At 36.3% G+C, this 15,139-nt stretch overlaps 1 protein-coding gene across 6 annotated transcripts in view; it reads left to right on the top strand.

Moving 5' to 3' along the window:
• PLCB4 (phospholipase C beta 4) overlaps nt 1-15,139 on the top strand; it is a 241,450-nt gene that overhangs the window by 189,306 nt on the left and 37,005 nt on the right. For all 6 annotated transcript variants that reach the window (XR_002436444.1, XR_002436445.1, XM_021390074.1 and 3 more), the window contains 7 exons: nt 143-284; nt 928-1,012; nt 1,228-1,352; nt 3,298-3,349; nt 5,656-5,758; nt 8,243-8,407; nt 11,217-11,421. Coding sequence is in view for 4 of the 6 variants with exons in the window: in XM_021390074.1 (XP_021245749.1) it covers nt 143-284; nt 928-1,012; nt 1,228-1,352; nt 3,298-3,349; nt 5,656-5,758; nt 8,243-8,407; nt 11,217-11,421 (877 nt within the window). In the remaining 2 variants the exon portion in view is untranslated. The remainder of the gene's footprint in view (nt 1-142; nt 285-927; nt 1,013-1,227; nt 1,353-3,297; nt 3,350-5,655; nt 5,759-8,242; nt 8,408-11,216; nt 11,422-15,139) is intronic.

The raw sequence follows: 15,139 nt of genomic DNA, 5'->3' as shown, positions 1-15,139 counted from the left end.
TGTCATGAAATTACCTTTTTTATTATTTAAATATGCATTTTTAAGAAACTTTCTGCAGATTTATGTATAATCTTGTATCACATTTGAAAATCAAAACAGAATTTGCATCATATAGTGATTATTGTTATTAATATGTTTTCAGGGTTTAGTAACTGTTGAAGATGAACAAGCATGGATGGCATCTTATAAATATGTAGGTGCCACAACCAATATACATCCATATTTATCAACAATGGTCAACTATGCTCAGCCTGTAAAATTTCAAGGTTTCGACGTAGCAGAAGGTAACATAAAAGCTTGAATGACATAAAAGTATTTGTCTACTTATTTTAGGAGATTTTTCAATATCTGTAATTCCTGAATTCAGAAATGATGTAAGGTTTTTATACTTTGTTGACAGTCATCTATGTATTTTTCATTTTTTTCCCCGGAATATAAAGTTAGCATGCTATTCCATTGGTCATCCACTTGGAGTCACTAACTTACTGGGAGAATATGAAGCTGTTGAGGTTGATTGTATTGTATAGGCTCTTCCAACTAAGCTGTTTTTTTTTTAGTTCATCTTTCTGTAAAGTAGGATGAGCATGATTATCACAGTGGTCATTAGTTAGAGGATGCTTTCATGTTGCACAGTAGACCATTTAGCATGTTATTTTGTTTTATCTAGCAACACCACACAGGCTCTGAATAACAACCTTCTCCCAAACAAGACATTAAGATTTTGTTTCTTTCCAAGTAACTGAAAGAAAATGGCAAGTCAGAACTATTACTTAATTTCCCTTTGGTATAGTTTAATTCTATGAATGACAGATAATGGGGAAACAGACCAGAATTGGTTACATCATGCTATTTAGGTATAGTGCATGATTTTTAATTTTGATGCATTATTACTTAAGTGTTTTAAAATTTCTTGTCTTTTCTTTCTAGAACGTAATATTCATCATAACATGTCCTCTTTCAATGAATCAGTTGGACTAGGGTATTTGAAGACCCATGCCATTGAGTTTGTGAAGTATCCTTTCAGCCTTTCCCAGTGTTTATCTATTAATGCTACAAATAAACAGCAAATGAGTGTTTCTAGACTTACAGTATTCCATGTTCAGAGTGGAACAAGAAATTAGCTCATAGGATGAGGAACAGTAAAATGATGTAAGAAATACTGAGTATAACAGGATGTTACTATGCATTTCTATGAAGTTATTTCATTTTCCTTGATAAATTTTACAGTTATAATAAACGACAAATGAGTCGGATATACCCAAAGGGAGGCCGAGTGGATTCCAGTAATTACATGCCTCAAATTTTCTGGAACGCTGGCTGCCAGATGGTCTCACTGAACTATCAGACCCCAGGTAGGCAGCGACGACCAGTGAACCTCAATCCTAAAGAATGACTTGGGCAGTAACTCTCAAACAGATGCTATGAATTTGCTTCTGGCAATTTTTGAGGAAACAGACATATGGCTAAATAATGTGGTGGGGAGGAATTATGGAAGCGTAAGACAAGATGTAACAAAAAGCCACACATTGAAGGAAAATTAAAACCACCTTTCATGGAAAAATAATACAATACTGTAACTTTTCAAATTATATTCTTTTTAAATAAAAAATATTAATTGCAGGGGAATCAGTGTTTTCACAAGATGCTGTTTTTGCACTGTTTTGTGCATGTCTCCAAAATAAAGATGAAGGAATGTACAAATTAAAATAGTAAGATGGAGTGACTGTGTGCCAGATGCATTTCTAGACCACGTTTTGTGAAGTGCTTAGCATCAGAGAATGGGGTCTGAGATCCATCTTGGAGAACGTGCCAAGGAATGTAAATACTTCACAGCATAAATAAGATATCTATTGTTCCTGTTCTGTGAAGGTGTGAGAATAACTTTGTTTGATTGGTTTCCTTTTTTAATTAATCTAGGAATGTCTTCAGACATATATGGACCAGGGCAGTTTTTCCATTTTTTTTTCTGCTAGCTGTGATAGTACTATTCTTTTGTATTTTTTACATTTCTTTCCCCTGAACTGTGACTTTGGTACTGCAGACACTCCTAATGATCAGAAGCTCTGTCCTGCAAAACTTTGCATGCCTGCCATGAATAACTTATAGCTGAGGAGGCAAGAGAAATCTGTACTGGAAAACACTTTGTAAACCACTCCTCTGGACGTGATTTGGAGGCTGGAGCGGATATACAAGCTTCACTCTTCTCCCAGTATGCTTCTGCCCACAGCACATTGTTCTCAGACCCTTTGTGCTGCAAAATGAGTGTTAATTGTCTAGCTGGAAATGAACAATTTTCCTCTGTTAATCTTATGTGATACAGCTGTGCTGGTAGGCTGAAGAACAGTTGAAGAATTAGAAGTTAAGGCTGCACAGTAAAGCAAATAATGTCTAACATGAGCATATGAGAATCTTGTATTTCATGTAACAGAGGATATATAGGAGAAATTCTGTTCCCTTTCAAAGTTAGTGTTTGTGAGAAAGAGAAGACCTATGTTATAAATAAACAAAGATAGTATATTCCAGTGTAATTTGAAACCTGTAAGAAAACAATATATTTTTTAATAGAGTATGGGAAAGGGATGGATGGAAGGGATTTTTTATACATTTATTCTTCTAACTTTATAGACAAGTGCCATAAAAATGCATTGAATAAAACTCAGATGCTTTAAGAGTTGAAGCTAAGCAATGGTGCTATGATGTCTGTGGTTTCTTATGGTGGTATTTTATTCCATTAAACCCTTAGGAAACCAGTGCAATATTCATTTCACCTTTTTTAAGACTTCATCTTCATCAGAGGTAGCTGTCTGTGGTGGCTGTAGAGAGGTACCCAATTCCAGGATGTTTTTTTTCTTCAGACATCTGCCCTAGAATTAATTCCACTGTTAAAAGTGCCTGTATCACTCTGTTATTTAAAGTGATTCTAGGTCACTACCAAGACTGGAGAAATTTGTTCTGTAAATATCAAAAGTTAGATGACTGAAATCCCATCCTGGGCTCTTAATCCCAGTCTTAAACTTTTCTGCCAACTGCGCGTGTTTGAATTCAGAGCGAGACTGTTTTCGACAGACAGCTTAGTTTTCAGTTTAGTTGATAAAGCTGTTACTACTGTGAAGGAATCTAAAATTTTCATATTGCTTCTTTTCATTTTTTAGGTCTGTGTGTATTTTATATGCATTAAATTTAATTTTCATTTTAATTTATTGTTCTGGACAAACAGTCTTATTTTATTCTCTAAAGAGGATTGTTCGTGATCTGTGTTATTCAGGAGGAAAGAGTAATTTTTTTCTCTTTTGACAGATTTAGCAATGCAATTGAATCAAGGAAAATTTGAATATAATGGATCGTGCGGGTGAGTGATGTGATTTAAATTGTTGTCAACTGCTCATCAGAACCCTTTACTATGGCTTTAATAAAATTTTGTCATCCTTAATTATGTGTTACAAAAGAAAAATGGAATGCTAGGTGAAGAGCAGAAATTAACAAAATGCAGGGAAAATTATCCCCTGCAAGAAGGTATTGTAATAAATATGCTTTTTAATTATGCCCAGCTTTTAAAGATGGGATATAAAAGAGGCTTTGTGTGTCAATTATGAAGATGATCATTAATACCATTCAGAGTTACTTAAGTCTATCTTCAGCTACTGTTCTCAATGTTTTTGGGTTTTTTTTTGACAATTCAACTCAGAATGAAGATTTGCATTGCACGGTTCACAAAATAGCCAAATTTACTTGGGTACATTAATTTTAATACATAGGAAAGGTGTTTTTCTGCGTGCTTTTTTTAGTCTATGTACTTTATGTAGAATGCAGATTTCACAGAAAATAGTGAAGTATTTCATCTCTTAAGTTCTTGCTCATTATTTTTGCATGAAATATGTTTTTCAAATTTTTTCAAACAACATTGATAGATTTTTCTCAGATGTTGAGATTATACCTTAATAGGATAGACTTATCACTGATAGCAAGAGGAAGGAGAAAGTTTGAGGAATTACAGGAAATGGCAGTCTATAAACATACTGAAGTCTGCAAAGTCATCCTGGAGAAGAAAGAACTCTTTTGCTCATGGAATTCTTATTCAGAAGGAAAATCTAAGTAGATGGAGTTGGTTAAATTCCTCTCCTGCAGAATGGGTGATATAGTACTTTGGTTATCTGTGCCCTTTTCAAATGTAAACCCTTCTGATAGAGGCTGTTGGATTTGACAGAGGTGCAGTCTCTGGTCATTTCAGACAGAATCGCAAAAACAAAAGAAAAGAAAAGCTTTTTTTATGGAAGGGTATGATTCCTTTCTTATTTGACATACAAGCCTAGTGGCGCATACTTTTGGCAGTTTCTCTGACAGGCATCGTTATGAACTAAATTTCTTGATTCTTATGTCAGTCTTCTGGTATTACAGTAAAATAGTGGTAATAATAATAGAGAGATAATAATTTAATATGCATTGTAAATATGGTGCTATTTCATTACAGAGAAAACACTCAGGGCAATGAAAATAAAACATGACATTTCCTTCAGACCGTAGTCCTTTTTTCTTGGATTTACAGTTTTTGTGGTAGTGAAATGAGAAAGTTCTGCTAGCATGAACATTTTTTATTTCAGCACGCCTGGAGCTGAGGCTTAGCATGTTTCTGATAGTTCACTTCTGCCCATAGCCTACTTGAACTTAGTAACATATTGTGAAATCCCACATATTTTTAATGTGAGAGGAGTGAGGAATATTACTTTCCTAAATATAAACTAAGTAATGAAACAATGGGATAAAATACATTGAGAGTCTTTCTTTTGGGGTTTTCCAGCATTTTTTAATTATTCCTGAATTTTTTTTGTAGGCCTTTATATGTTGCATACAGGTAATTTCCAAGAGAGACTAGAGTGTGGATAAAGAAAAGATCTTCTAGCAGTTGCTGTCTCTTAGGGCTGCAGAATTTACAAGATGACTCCAGCTACACATTTTCTTCCACTAGTGGAAGAAAACCCCTCTTATATGCAGCAATTCTGTGGATCAGCTGCTTTTTATTCTGATGGCAGAATCCTTGGGGTTTGATTCATCAGTGCACATATCAGGTTCATTGATGTGTTGATCCAGTGTATAGTCCTCAGGGATGTATTGTAAGTGTTATTACCGTAGTATCTTTCATGCTGCTATAATTAACAATCTGTCAGTACTAACATCAGCTGTTTTCCCCAAGGTTTTAGAACTGAGATGAAAAAATTAGTTTCAAGCTGAAATTTATTGTATGTCTTGACTCTGTGTAACTGCTTCATTTAAAATTAAAATTGAATAAGCTGTCTGTATTTTTTGAAAGTGTTAAAGAATTAAAGGAGAGCATCTATTTTTTATTATATAACTCACTGTATTTTTAAAACATATTACTAAATTATTTTGAAATGTCTTTTATTATATTGCATTTGTTTTGCTCTTGAAATCCAGAGTTGATTTAATCTCTTGATAGCTGGCAACATTAACATTTATATGTGTACTAGGTAACCATAATATTTCCGCTTTTACTTCCTCACACTCGCAGATGGACTGGCAAACTGTTTTTTACAGTGCTGTAGGAGAGTTCATTGTTTAAAGTTAGAACATCCATTTTATCTGTAGTTTAGTTCAGTTTCCACAAAAGAATAATTTTCTTCTTCTTTTTCTTGAAATAAGCTATCTGCTTAAACCAGATTTCATGCGGCGACCGGATAGAACATTTGACCCTTTCTCTGAAACTCCTGTAGATGGTGTAATTGCTGCAACATGTTCTGTACAGGTAAAACTGCTCCAGCAATCTTCTTTCATCGTATCACATCCAAATCATATTTAAATGTAAATAGAAATAAGATAGGTGCAGAAAACGTGTTTGTATTGTGTGGATTTCTTCAGATTTTTTTCTTTGTTTTTATATTTACTTGGTCTGATTTGAACATTATATAATTTGTTTGTTATTACACAGTATCACTGAATATTAAATCTCCACGTGCTCTTTTTGATTTACATCAGCCCTCACAAATGAATGAGTGGAGTACTTTTCTGTGGGCACTATGAAACTGTATGGACTTCACTGTCACCACAGAGAAAGGAGAAGTATGGGCATATATGGACAGATATTTTCAAAATAAGTGAACTAATTGTTCATGTGACGGGGATCATTACTTTAGAAACATCTATGAGTAGCAAAGTCCATAAAGCTTCTGTTGTAGTTTTAAAATATGGTTAAGCATTATGTTTTGGTAATTGTCTGTAAATCCTATTTTGTGACTTGGCACTTGGTTCTCTTTGTTCACATACACTATGTGCATTTTAACAAAAGTTTGGTTTTCCCTCATCTCTTTCTATGTATAGCATGGAGATCTTAAAGTCTCTCGGAGCAAGGGTTCAATTTGTGCTTTAGACAGTTAAGTTCATTTGTACCTCCAGAAGAATAAAAACAGGAAAAAAATAGAAAAAAAATTAACGTTATAGGCAGTAGAATCTCTCCAAGGAGGAAGTGGGATCTGGAGGTGAGAACACAGTGCTAAGAATCACCATAGTTCTTAGTTCACTTATCTTCTTACTTGTTCGTCTTCGATAACTAAATCTAGTGTAAAATTCCGTGCTTATTCCCTTAACCTTTAAGAATGATATAATAATGTCAACCAATTCATTCATAAAAAATAGAAATCATTTTGTCCAGAATGATTACTGCTTTATACTTACTCTGAGTTGGAGTATTACTGGAGAGTGCTATGCACATTTGGTATGCGAGAGGATACGGTCCTTAGAGTAGAAGATTTACATTCTCATTAAAGAGAAAATATGGAGTTTATTGAGTCAACATAGATGTTATGGAGCTATGGAGTAAACAGTGCAGAGAGAGAGAGGGATAGATAGATGGATAGATCAGGTTTGTAAGAGGAATATGCCTTCCACTGCATAGACTGTTGATTCTGAATTTTATTTGTACTGCAGTAATAGTTAGAATCCCTGACAAAGAGCAGGACTCCTCTTGTAGATGAGTGCTGTTACACAAAAAAAAGAAAAGGCAGTGATGGTACCCCTCAGCCTCGTAACTTTTCAGATTTCTTATCCAGAGTTGTTCCCTGGAAGAATGGTAGATCATGAAAAGAATGTCTCAAATGAGCTTAGATTTGTGAAATTGTGTTTTTCTTTCCTCCTTGAGCTTAGTAATGAAAACATTTGCTGTATTTTTAAGTAGTAGATTATCTTGATGGAATAAAAATTTGCCCTGGAGTAATCACCTGCTGTAGCTCAATTAATCTTGACTTGAAATAAAATCACAGCAAATCTTCATGTACATAGCAATACAGAGGAGTTGTCTGCACTGTTTGTTTGTTTTCTTTTTAATGTGATTGGTTTAAAACATGCACCAAAGTGAAAGCAGAGCAATAACTTCCTTTCAATTCTTTGTTGTCAAGACATAAAATAGATTCCAAAGAGAAAATTTTAAAGCATATTTTGAGAGCAGTTGCAGAATAGTAGTGCCCAACCTGGTTGTTTCATTCAGCATATTTTATAAATACAGTGAATGCACCTGTGAAACAGGACCTAGTTGAGCTTACTGACTTAATGTCTTTTAACAGTGAGCACAATCATTTCTGTTTGTCACATTTTTCATTTACAGTTTCTTCTACATTCATATAGAATCATAGAATCATAGAATTAGCTAGGTTGGAAAAGACCTACAAGATCACCTAGTCCAACCATCCACCTACCACCAATAACCCCACTAAACCATGTCTCTCAACGCTGTATCTAAACGTTTCTTGAACACCTCTAGGGACGGTGACTCCACCACCTCCCTGGGCAGCCCATTCCAGCGCCTGACCACTCTTTCAGAAAAGTAGCATTTCCTAATGTCCAGCCTAAATCTCCCCTGGCGCAACTTGAGGCCATTCCCCCTCGTCCTGTCACCAGTTACAAGAGAGAAGAGGCTGATCCCCAGCTCACTACAACCTCCCTTCAGGTAGTTATAGAGAGCGATAAGGTCTCCCCTGTATATAGTACAAGTAAAGGGAAAGCTCAGGATATATTTAAGATCTTATCACAATAACTTTTCCAAGTAAATGCAATTTTATTACTAATCATACCATTTTCATTTGATTGAATAAATATATCTGTCTTATATAACACATTTTTCAGACTACCTTCACTACATAAAAAATCAGTATTTCCAGTATTTACAATGTGTGGAGTACATTGCATTGTTAATATTCTCTGTGCTGCTTTTCCTTACTCTTCTGTTATTACATTGCAGGTAATATCTGGTCAGTTTTTATCAGATAAAAAAATTGGTACGTATGTAGAAGTGGATATGTATGGTTTACCCACGGACACAATACGTAAAGAATTTCGAACGCGCATGGTGATGAACAACGGTCTGAACCCTGTTTACAATGAAGAATCATTTGTATTTCGAAAGGTAGGATATTTGGAAAGCACTGTTTGTGACTGGCAGTCCTTTTGCATATAAGCATCCTTGCTCACTTGAGCTGCCCCTCCCTGCTTCAGTCTGACTGCTGACATGAATAAGTACTGCTCCCATAAAAAAGGGTTTGTAGGGCTCCTGTTTACCACAGTAAACAATTTAAAGCTGAAATAAGCTTTCAAGAGATTTTTAATTTTTTTTTTAATTTTGCATTGTTTTGTTTTTCTAATGGATAACCTCTGCAGCTGTCACATGATTTTTTGTTTCTGTTTGGCTCTTCCCTCCCCTTTGCTTCCTCCTCCCACTCGGAGGTAACCACCTCATCCATGGCCATGCCTGAGTTCAAGGTATGCAGTCTGCTCAGAATGAGCCCCCGCTGGTGGACACCATCATTCCTTGGAGATTTCTTCTTCCCTGCCCTGGCAGTGGTTGCTATCTTGCACTGTTCCTTCAGCCCAGAGGGCAGGTGAGATGCTGCATCCAAAGCTAAGGTCAATGTTATTACATTGAAAAGTTGGAAGGGTGCTGTGTTCCTCAACTGTGTTGCCAGCTCCTTCCTCCATGTGCATTATGTACCTTTTTCTTTTTTTTTTCTTTTTTCTTTTAAAAACAAAAGAAAAACAACCCTTTTTTTCTTGGTATGGGGGATTTAAAAAGCGATATCAGTTGTCGTTGCCCATGTTCAGTTTTTATCTCTCAGTCTATATGACACACACAGACACACACATATATATGCAGTGTCCGCTGGGATTTCATCCAGAATATGTGTTAGCAGTGCTGTCTTTGAGAATGTCTGTTTTTCACCTGTTTTGTTGTCACGTAAATTTGTTGTTCTTTTATTCCAAAGTGACAGACTTTGCCATGTGATGATACCACTTTACACTTGGGCATCATCTGCTTTCTAAACAGCATAGCTAGATTTTAATAGAAATGTAATTAATGCAAGAGACTATTTTAGACTCAAATACATTCTGAAATGAACATGAATCTTAGTGCTTTTCTGTGTGTATGAGGAGGCCCAGGGAAAATACTTAGGGACATGACAGGCAACGATACTCACCTTGGCTTCTTGGCTTCTTGGCCATATGGCCAGCATCTGCTGCTTTCTAATTTCTTAAATCAAAAGACCCATAAAGTACAGAGCGCACTCAGTTTCAGTGTAAAAGAGGAGTACCTGTATATCATAGCATGAGTATAATGGGTGATGCTAATCTAATATTGCTTGGACGTTATGCTCTACTCTGCAATAAATAACACATTCTCTTGAATAAGTCATACTGTAAGTTAGCCAAGAGATTATTTGTCTTCATCTCACGTCTCTATCATATCAGGCTTAGCATAATAATCAGGACATACACTGATAACCAGACATGGTGAGTCACATAAGCACAACAGGAACAATTCTTCTAGTTGGAGGAAATGAAGATATGAAGTGCATGGTGCTAAAATGTCATGAGGGAGGGGGCGGCTTCCAGGATACCCTAGAACAAACTAACACAGAGAGAGAAATATAATGGTCTTAGTCCCCTTTCCTCCTCCCTAGTCAGTCTCTATCTGAGCCAATCAAGTATTAAAAGATTTACTAATCTGTGGCCTGTAGAGGGGAGATCTTACCTGCATTATTTGGGTTACAGTGTTCTCCTTAGGCTGATGTTTAATCATACATAGTTGCTTTTAGGTAACACGTTTGATCACTCTTCTGTCATGTTTTGTTGTTTTTATTTTAATTAAAGTAAAGCTTCAATCATTTTAACCCAAGTACCGTTCTGTCAAATGTGTTGTGTAAGGGGAAGGTGTGGGTCAGTGCTGCTGATAACATTCTGTGAGTGCCTACTTACTACTCATCCTGAGCAAGTAAAGCAAGACTTCTATGAGTAGCTCAGCTGAATTCAGAGACCAAAAGCATACTTTATTTTGTGCCCTCTATGATCTAAAATGGAAGTGACAAGGGGAAGGTCTAAGGGAGATAGTAGATATAGTTTACCCAGGTCTTTTGTCTGATAAGCGTTAGTGAATAGAATCAGGTAGTGAAGAATTGGGAAGACCTTTGCTACCATGAAATCAAGGCAGAATGGTACAGAGACTGCATGTCTTGGTTAATCTGTCTTCTCCTCACTGCTCTGGAAGCAGAGGCAGCATCTGTGTTCTAGGGAAGGCAGGGTTTTTTTGGTCTTCTTTTGATCAGTCAAGGTGGGGGCTGACAGACGCAGATACCTGACAGCATCTCTGCTCACTATTCATATTTCATGTTGTGAGTACTCACTTCTTCTGGCAACACACTATTTCAGCAGGACTTTCAGCCTGTCCTGCCTTCTTCTGTCTGCTTCTCCTCTCTACAAAGCACATAGCTCAACATGCATCCACATCAACTTATGCTTGCATTCCTTCCATTCTTCACTGTCCTTTTGGATACATCCCAAATCCCATCTTTCTGTCATAATTCCTCCTGATTCAGTGTTACCTACTCTTCAATTGCCATGCTATCTGCCATTTCCCATGTAGTATCTACCTGCTTGCTTATTCATGTCACTGGTCTCCAGTAATGTAAAACAAATATGCAAAATATTTAGGTAGTATAGCTGTAAGATGTAGGATTGTACATTTTGGAATTACCCATTATTTAGAGTGAAAAAAAGATTTTCTAGGAAAGGGTAATTTGAAAGTGTGCCATTTGCAGGGTCTGACATTATCTTTCAGTGATGATTGTGGCATACAAAGTGAATGAGCAGATTGCTTCAACATGAGAGGTGAGGAGGGTGATACTGTACTAGTTGTTAAATGTCTTCATTTTATGGCTTTTCAGGTTATTCTCCCTGATCTTGCTGTCTTGAGAATAGCAGTATACGATGACAATAATAAATTGATTGGTCAGAGGATCCTCCCTTTGGATGGTCTACAAGCAGGTTACAGACACATATCACTTCGAAATGAGGGCAACAAACCACTCTCTCTTCCAACAGTTTTCTGCAACATTGTGCTTAAAACATATGTGCCTGATGGTTTTGGAGGTGAGATAAGCCTGTACTTCAGTGTGTGGTAAATTTTGAATGTTGTAGAATTTACTGTGTTGTAAAACTTTCTGTGGCTTTAGTACACCAGCTGGGAGTAGACACCCAGTGCTGGAGGACTGCAAAGATCTTTAACACTGTGGAAACCCCACTTGTTCAGTTAAAAAACAAAGTTTCCAACCAAGTACCTCAGTGTTAATGGTAGTGAATGTATCCTGTCAAATTACAAAATAATATGGAAAACATGCTAGTACTCGGGTTTTCTCTGGTTTTCTTTTTCTTGGCACTTCAGGAAGACGTTAATTTTTTTTTTTTTCTGACACATGTTCGCAAGGGTAACATATTTCAGCTGTATTGTTTGTCCAGTATGTGTAAACAATTGCAGCAGAATCTAGACATGCATTTTTTCAAGCAAAGGCACTTTTATACTCTTGAGAATATTGGGTTTTTTTTTGCTAAAAACTGACAGTGGAAGAATTTAGTATCCAAAACTTTTCTGCACTTTTCTCTCCCAGTTTTGCATGTTTTAGTGTGTTGTAGTTCTTTTAAGGGATGTTGTTTTTAATCTGAGCCATTCCCATGATCAGTTTGGCAGGGTCATTGCCACATCTGGATATGAACAAACTGCCGAGAATAGTCATTACACCAATTTAATCTGTGTAATGTGTAAGTTCGCTCTGAGAATGAACCTCTGGGAAATGTGTTCTTCACCGCAGATGAAATTCACTTGAATATTAAACAATACGTAAATTGTTTAAAGCTGCAAAATAAAAATTATGGAAATTATGTTAAGTGTTAATGCTCTGACTCAGTGACAAAATGAAGCTTACCTTATATGTGATCGGTGAGATGTTGGTAAAAATGATATTTTGATTTTTGCAAAAGCAATTTCAAACCTATTGTCTACACTAAAAATTCCTGCAGCTACTGTGAGTGGCATTTCTGTAATACAAACTGGAGAAAGAGAATATTTGCTTGACACATTAGGTAATGTATCCTCAAGACTGTTTGCTGGTATTTATCCAGACTTTTAAAAGTATCAATAACTCCATGGAAAAAAATCAGGCGATTACAGAACTATTTGTATAGGTCACATATGAAATCCTGACTGTAATGAGTCAGCTGGAGTTCTACTACATGTCTTGGTGCTCTGCCGTGCCTTTATGCAGAGTATTCCATCAACAGTAATTAACTTCAGGGATTTAGTCTAAAGACAAATGTAAGCTTCTGCTTAAGCTTGAGATTCTCAAGGCTGTAATTGACCTATGAATCTAAGGGACTCATTTAAGCATGTGTTTTTATTCTTTTCAGAACATGAGTTTTTGACAGTTATTGGTTCAGTTAAAATATTTTCTTAACTAGGGACATACTTCTGATTTGGGATTGGCATTTTTCTGAATGATGCCACACTTTTTCTATGAGTAGACTTTATACTTGGTGGAGTTTAATTTGGATCAAGTGTTGGAGCATGCTGGTTTTATAGGGAGAAAAATTGTATTTTTTTTTACATGCATTATACAAATTCAAAAGTGAAAAACTTGTTTTTTAAAGAGAATTTGAACACCAATTTAGAATTTGCAAATTGTGTACTGTCCAGTATTGGTTGATATAGTGTTTTGTCACCATTGCTTCTGATGGTTTAGGTGGTAGAGGACATAGTCCTCTGGAGAGTACACAGGAAAACATTAATACCCCTTAGTAACATTATGATTAAGTTAATACAGCTAGAATGAGAAAACTGACTGTATTGTTGGGAAAAACAGACTCCATATTAATATGAACAAAATGAGTTCAGTTATTTTCCCTTCCCCAGATAGTTTTGATGTGTCTCATGTATTTTTTTCATTGATACAGAACAAGCTGATGAACAACTGGGAAATAACTTTTGACACTCAGGTGGAATCATTAATATTCTCCTGATGTGTTTTTAAGTACCTGTCATCTGCAGTGCACCTCTCATTGTTTTATGAGGTATCATTAGGATCTCTATGTTGTAGCAAACCTGTAGGAAGGTATAAATTGATTCAGTAGCTGCATGCTTTCTTTTTAATTTTTTTTAACCTGTATGACTAAGATTTAAAAACTTGCACTGAATAATAGCTAGAGTTATTAATCTATTATAGGCCTTAAAAATGCATTTTTTTTTTGTAGAATTTACTGTTTTTTTGTGGTTTATCTGCATCAGCTACTCTGTTCCCAATAAAATAAAATACTGGTGCAAAGTAATGCAAATGAAGTAGCATTCTCCAAAGAGAAGCATATATAATAGAAATCCATACGTCAGTAAGTGTAGTTACTTAAGTTAGTCATTATAGTCTTCTGTAATGTATTCTTCCTTTTATTTTCCTCCTTCTATATTTAATTGGAATTCTTTTACAAAATGCTATTCCCTACCCCCACCTTTCCTCACCAGGGAAAATAACAAACGTAAGCAAAGGACAAATGACAATGTGAAAAACAGTGATGAGTCATATCCCACTTGTAGAAATGCTGAGCCTTTGGTGATGTATTCCTATGGTTAGTAATACAATGTACAAAGGTCTCACTCTCCCAAAGAAGTTAGTCACATTTATCTTGAAGCTCATGGTAATCAGGTTCCATTATCAACTGACGCATCATATTCACAGGTTGCCCTGAGTGTTCATAGAAAAGTATGTGCCAAGGACAAAAAGACGTAGTTACTAAGTTAGGAAGGGGACTGGGCTGAGGGAGCTGGGCTTGTTTAGCCTAGAGAAGACTCGGGAGACCTTATTGCAGCCTTCCAGTGCTTGAAGGGAAATCATAAGTAGGAGGGAGACCAACTTCTTACACAGGCAGATAGTGATAGAACAAGGAATAGTTTTAAACTAAAAGAGAGGAATTTAGGTTAGATGTTAGGAAGAAATTATTTATTCAGAAGGTGGTGAGGCACTGGAACAGGTTGCATTCTCCCCATCCCTGGAGGCATTCAAGGCCAGGTTGGCTGGGGCCCTGGGCAGCCTCATCTGGTGAATGGCAGCCCTGCCCACAGCAGGGGGTGGAGCTCAGTGATCTTTAAGGTCCCTTCCAACTCAAGCCATTCTATGATTCAGTCAATTCTGAGCTACAAGGCCATTGGTATGTCTGAAAATAAATTCTACTTGTATTTTGTGTATATAAAGTACAGCTTCAGAAGATAAGTTACCACAGTTACTGGTGGCAACATATTCGGTACCTATCAAGGATGACGTAATCTATTTAATAAAAGTTTTGAGGGAATGGAAGTCCTGTCTGTGTTATTTTCCATGAGAAATACATCCAGTGTCTTCAGAGAAGTCCATGGAATAACTTAGGTTGAAAAGGAGATTGCATAGTCCAGCCCTGAGTTTGATCAAGATTGATAGGAAGATTTCCCTTTTAATGGGTTGGGTATTTTTTGCAAACGTGGTCAGTGGGCCAGGTTCTCTGTCCCATGTCGTTGTAAGCTAATTTGGAAAATGGCCAAAAATATGAGATGGAATAGTCATGGACAAAATTCAAATGATGAAAACTGTGAGTGTCAGAACTGCTACTGCAGAAATAATTGTCTAGTAATGCTAGTGAGTCCATCTAGGATATAAGGATACAAAAATCATCTACTCATAAGCAGCTGAAAATAGGGGTTTGCCACATTTGGTAAAGAAGAAGATTCCTTGCGAATGAATCACCATGCATAGTCTCCTGGATTCTCATGACATGCCTGAGTTAATGAAATGACAAT

Source organism: Numida meleagris, chromosome 3, assembly GCF_002078875.1.
Source record: "Numida meleagris isolate 19003 breed g44 Domestic line chromosome 3, NumMel1.0, whole genome shotgun sequence".
In the NCBI taxonomy this organism is placed as follows: Eukaryota; Metazoa; Chordata; class Aves; order Galliformes; family Numididae; genus Numida; species Numida meleagris.
This window is presented reverse-complemented; position numbering and strand designations above follow the sequence as displayed.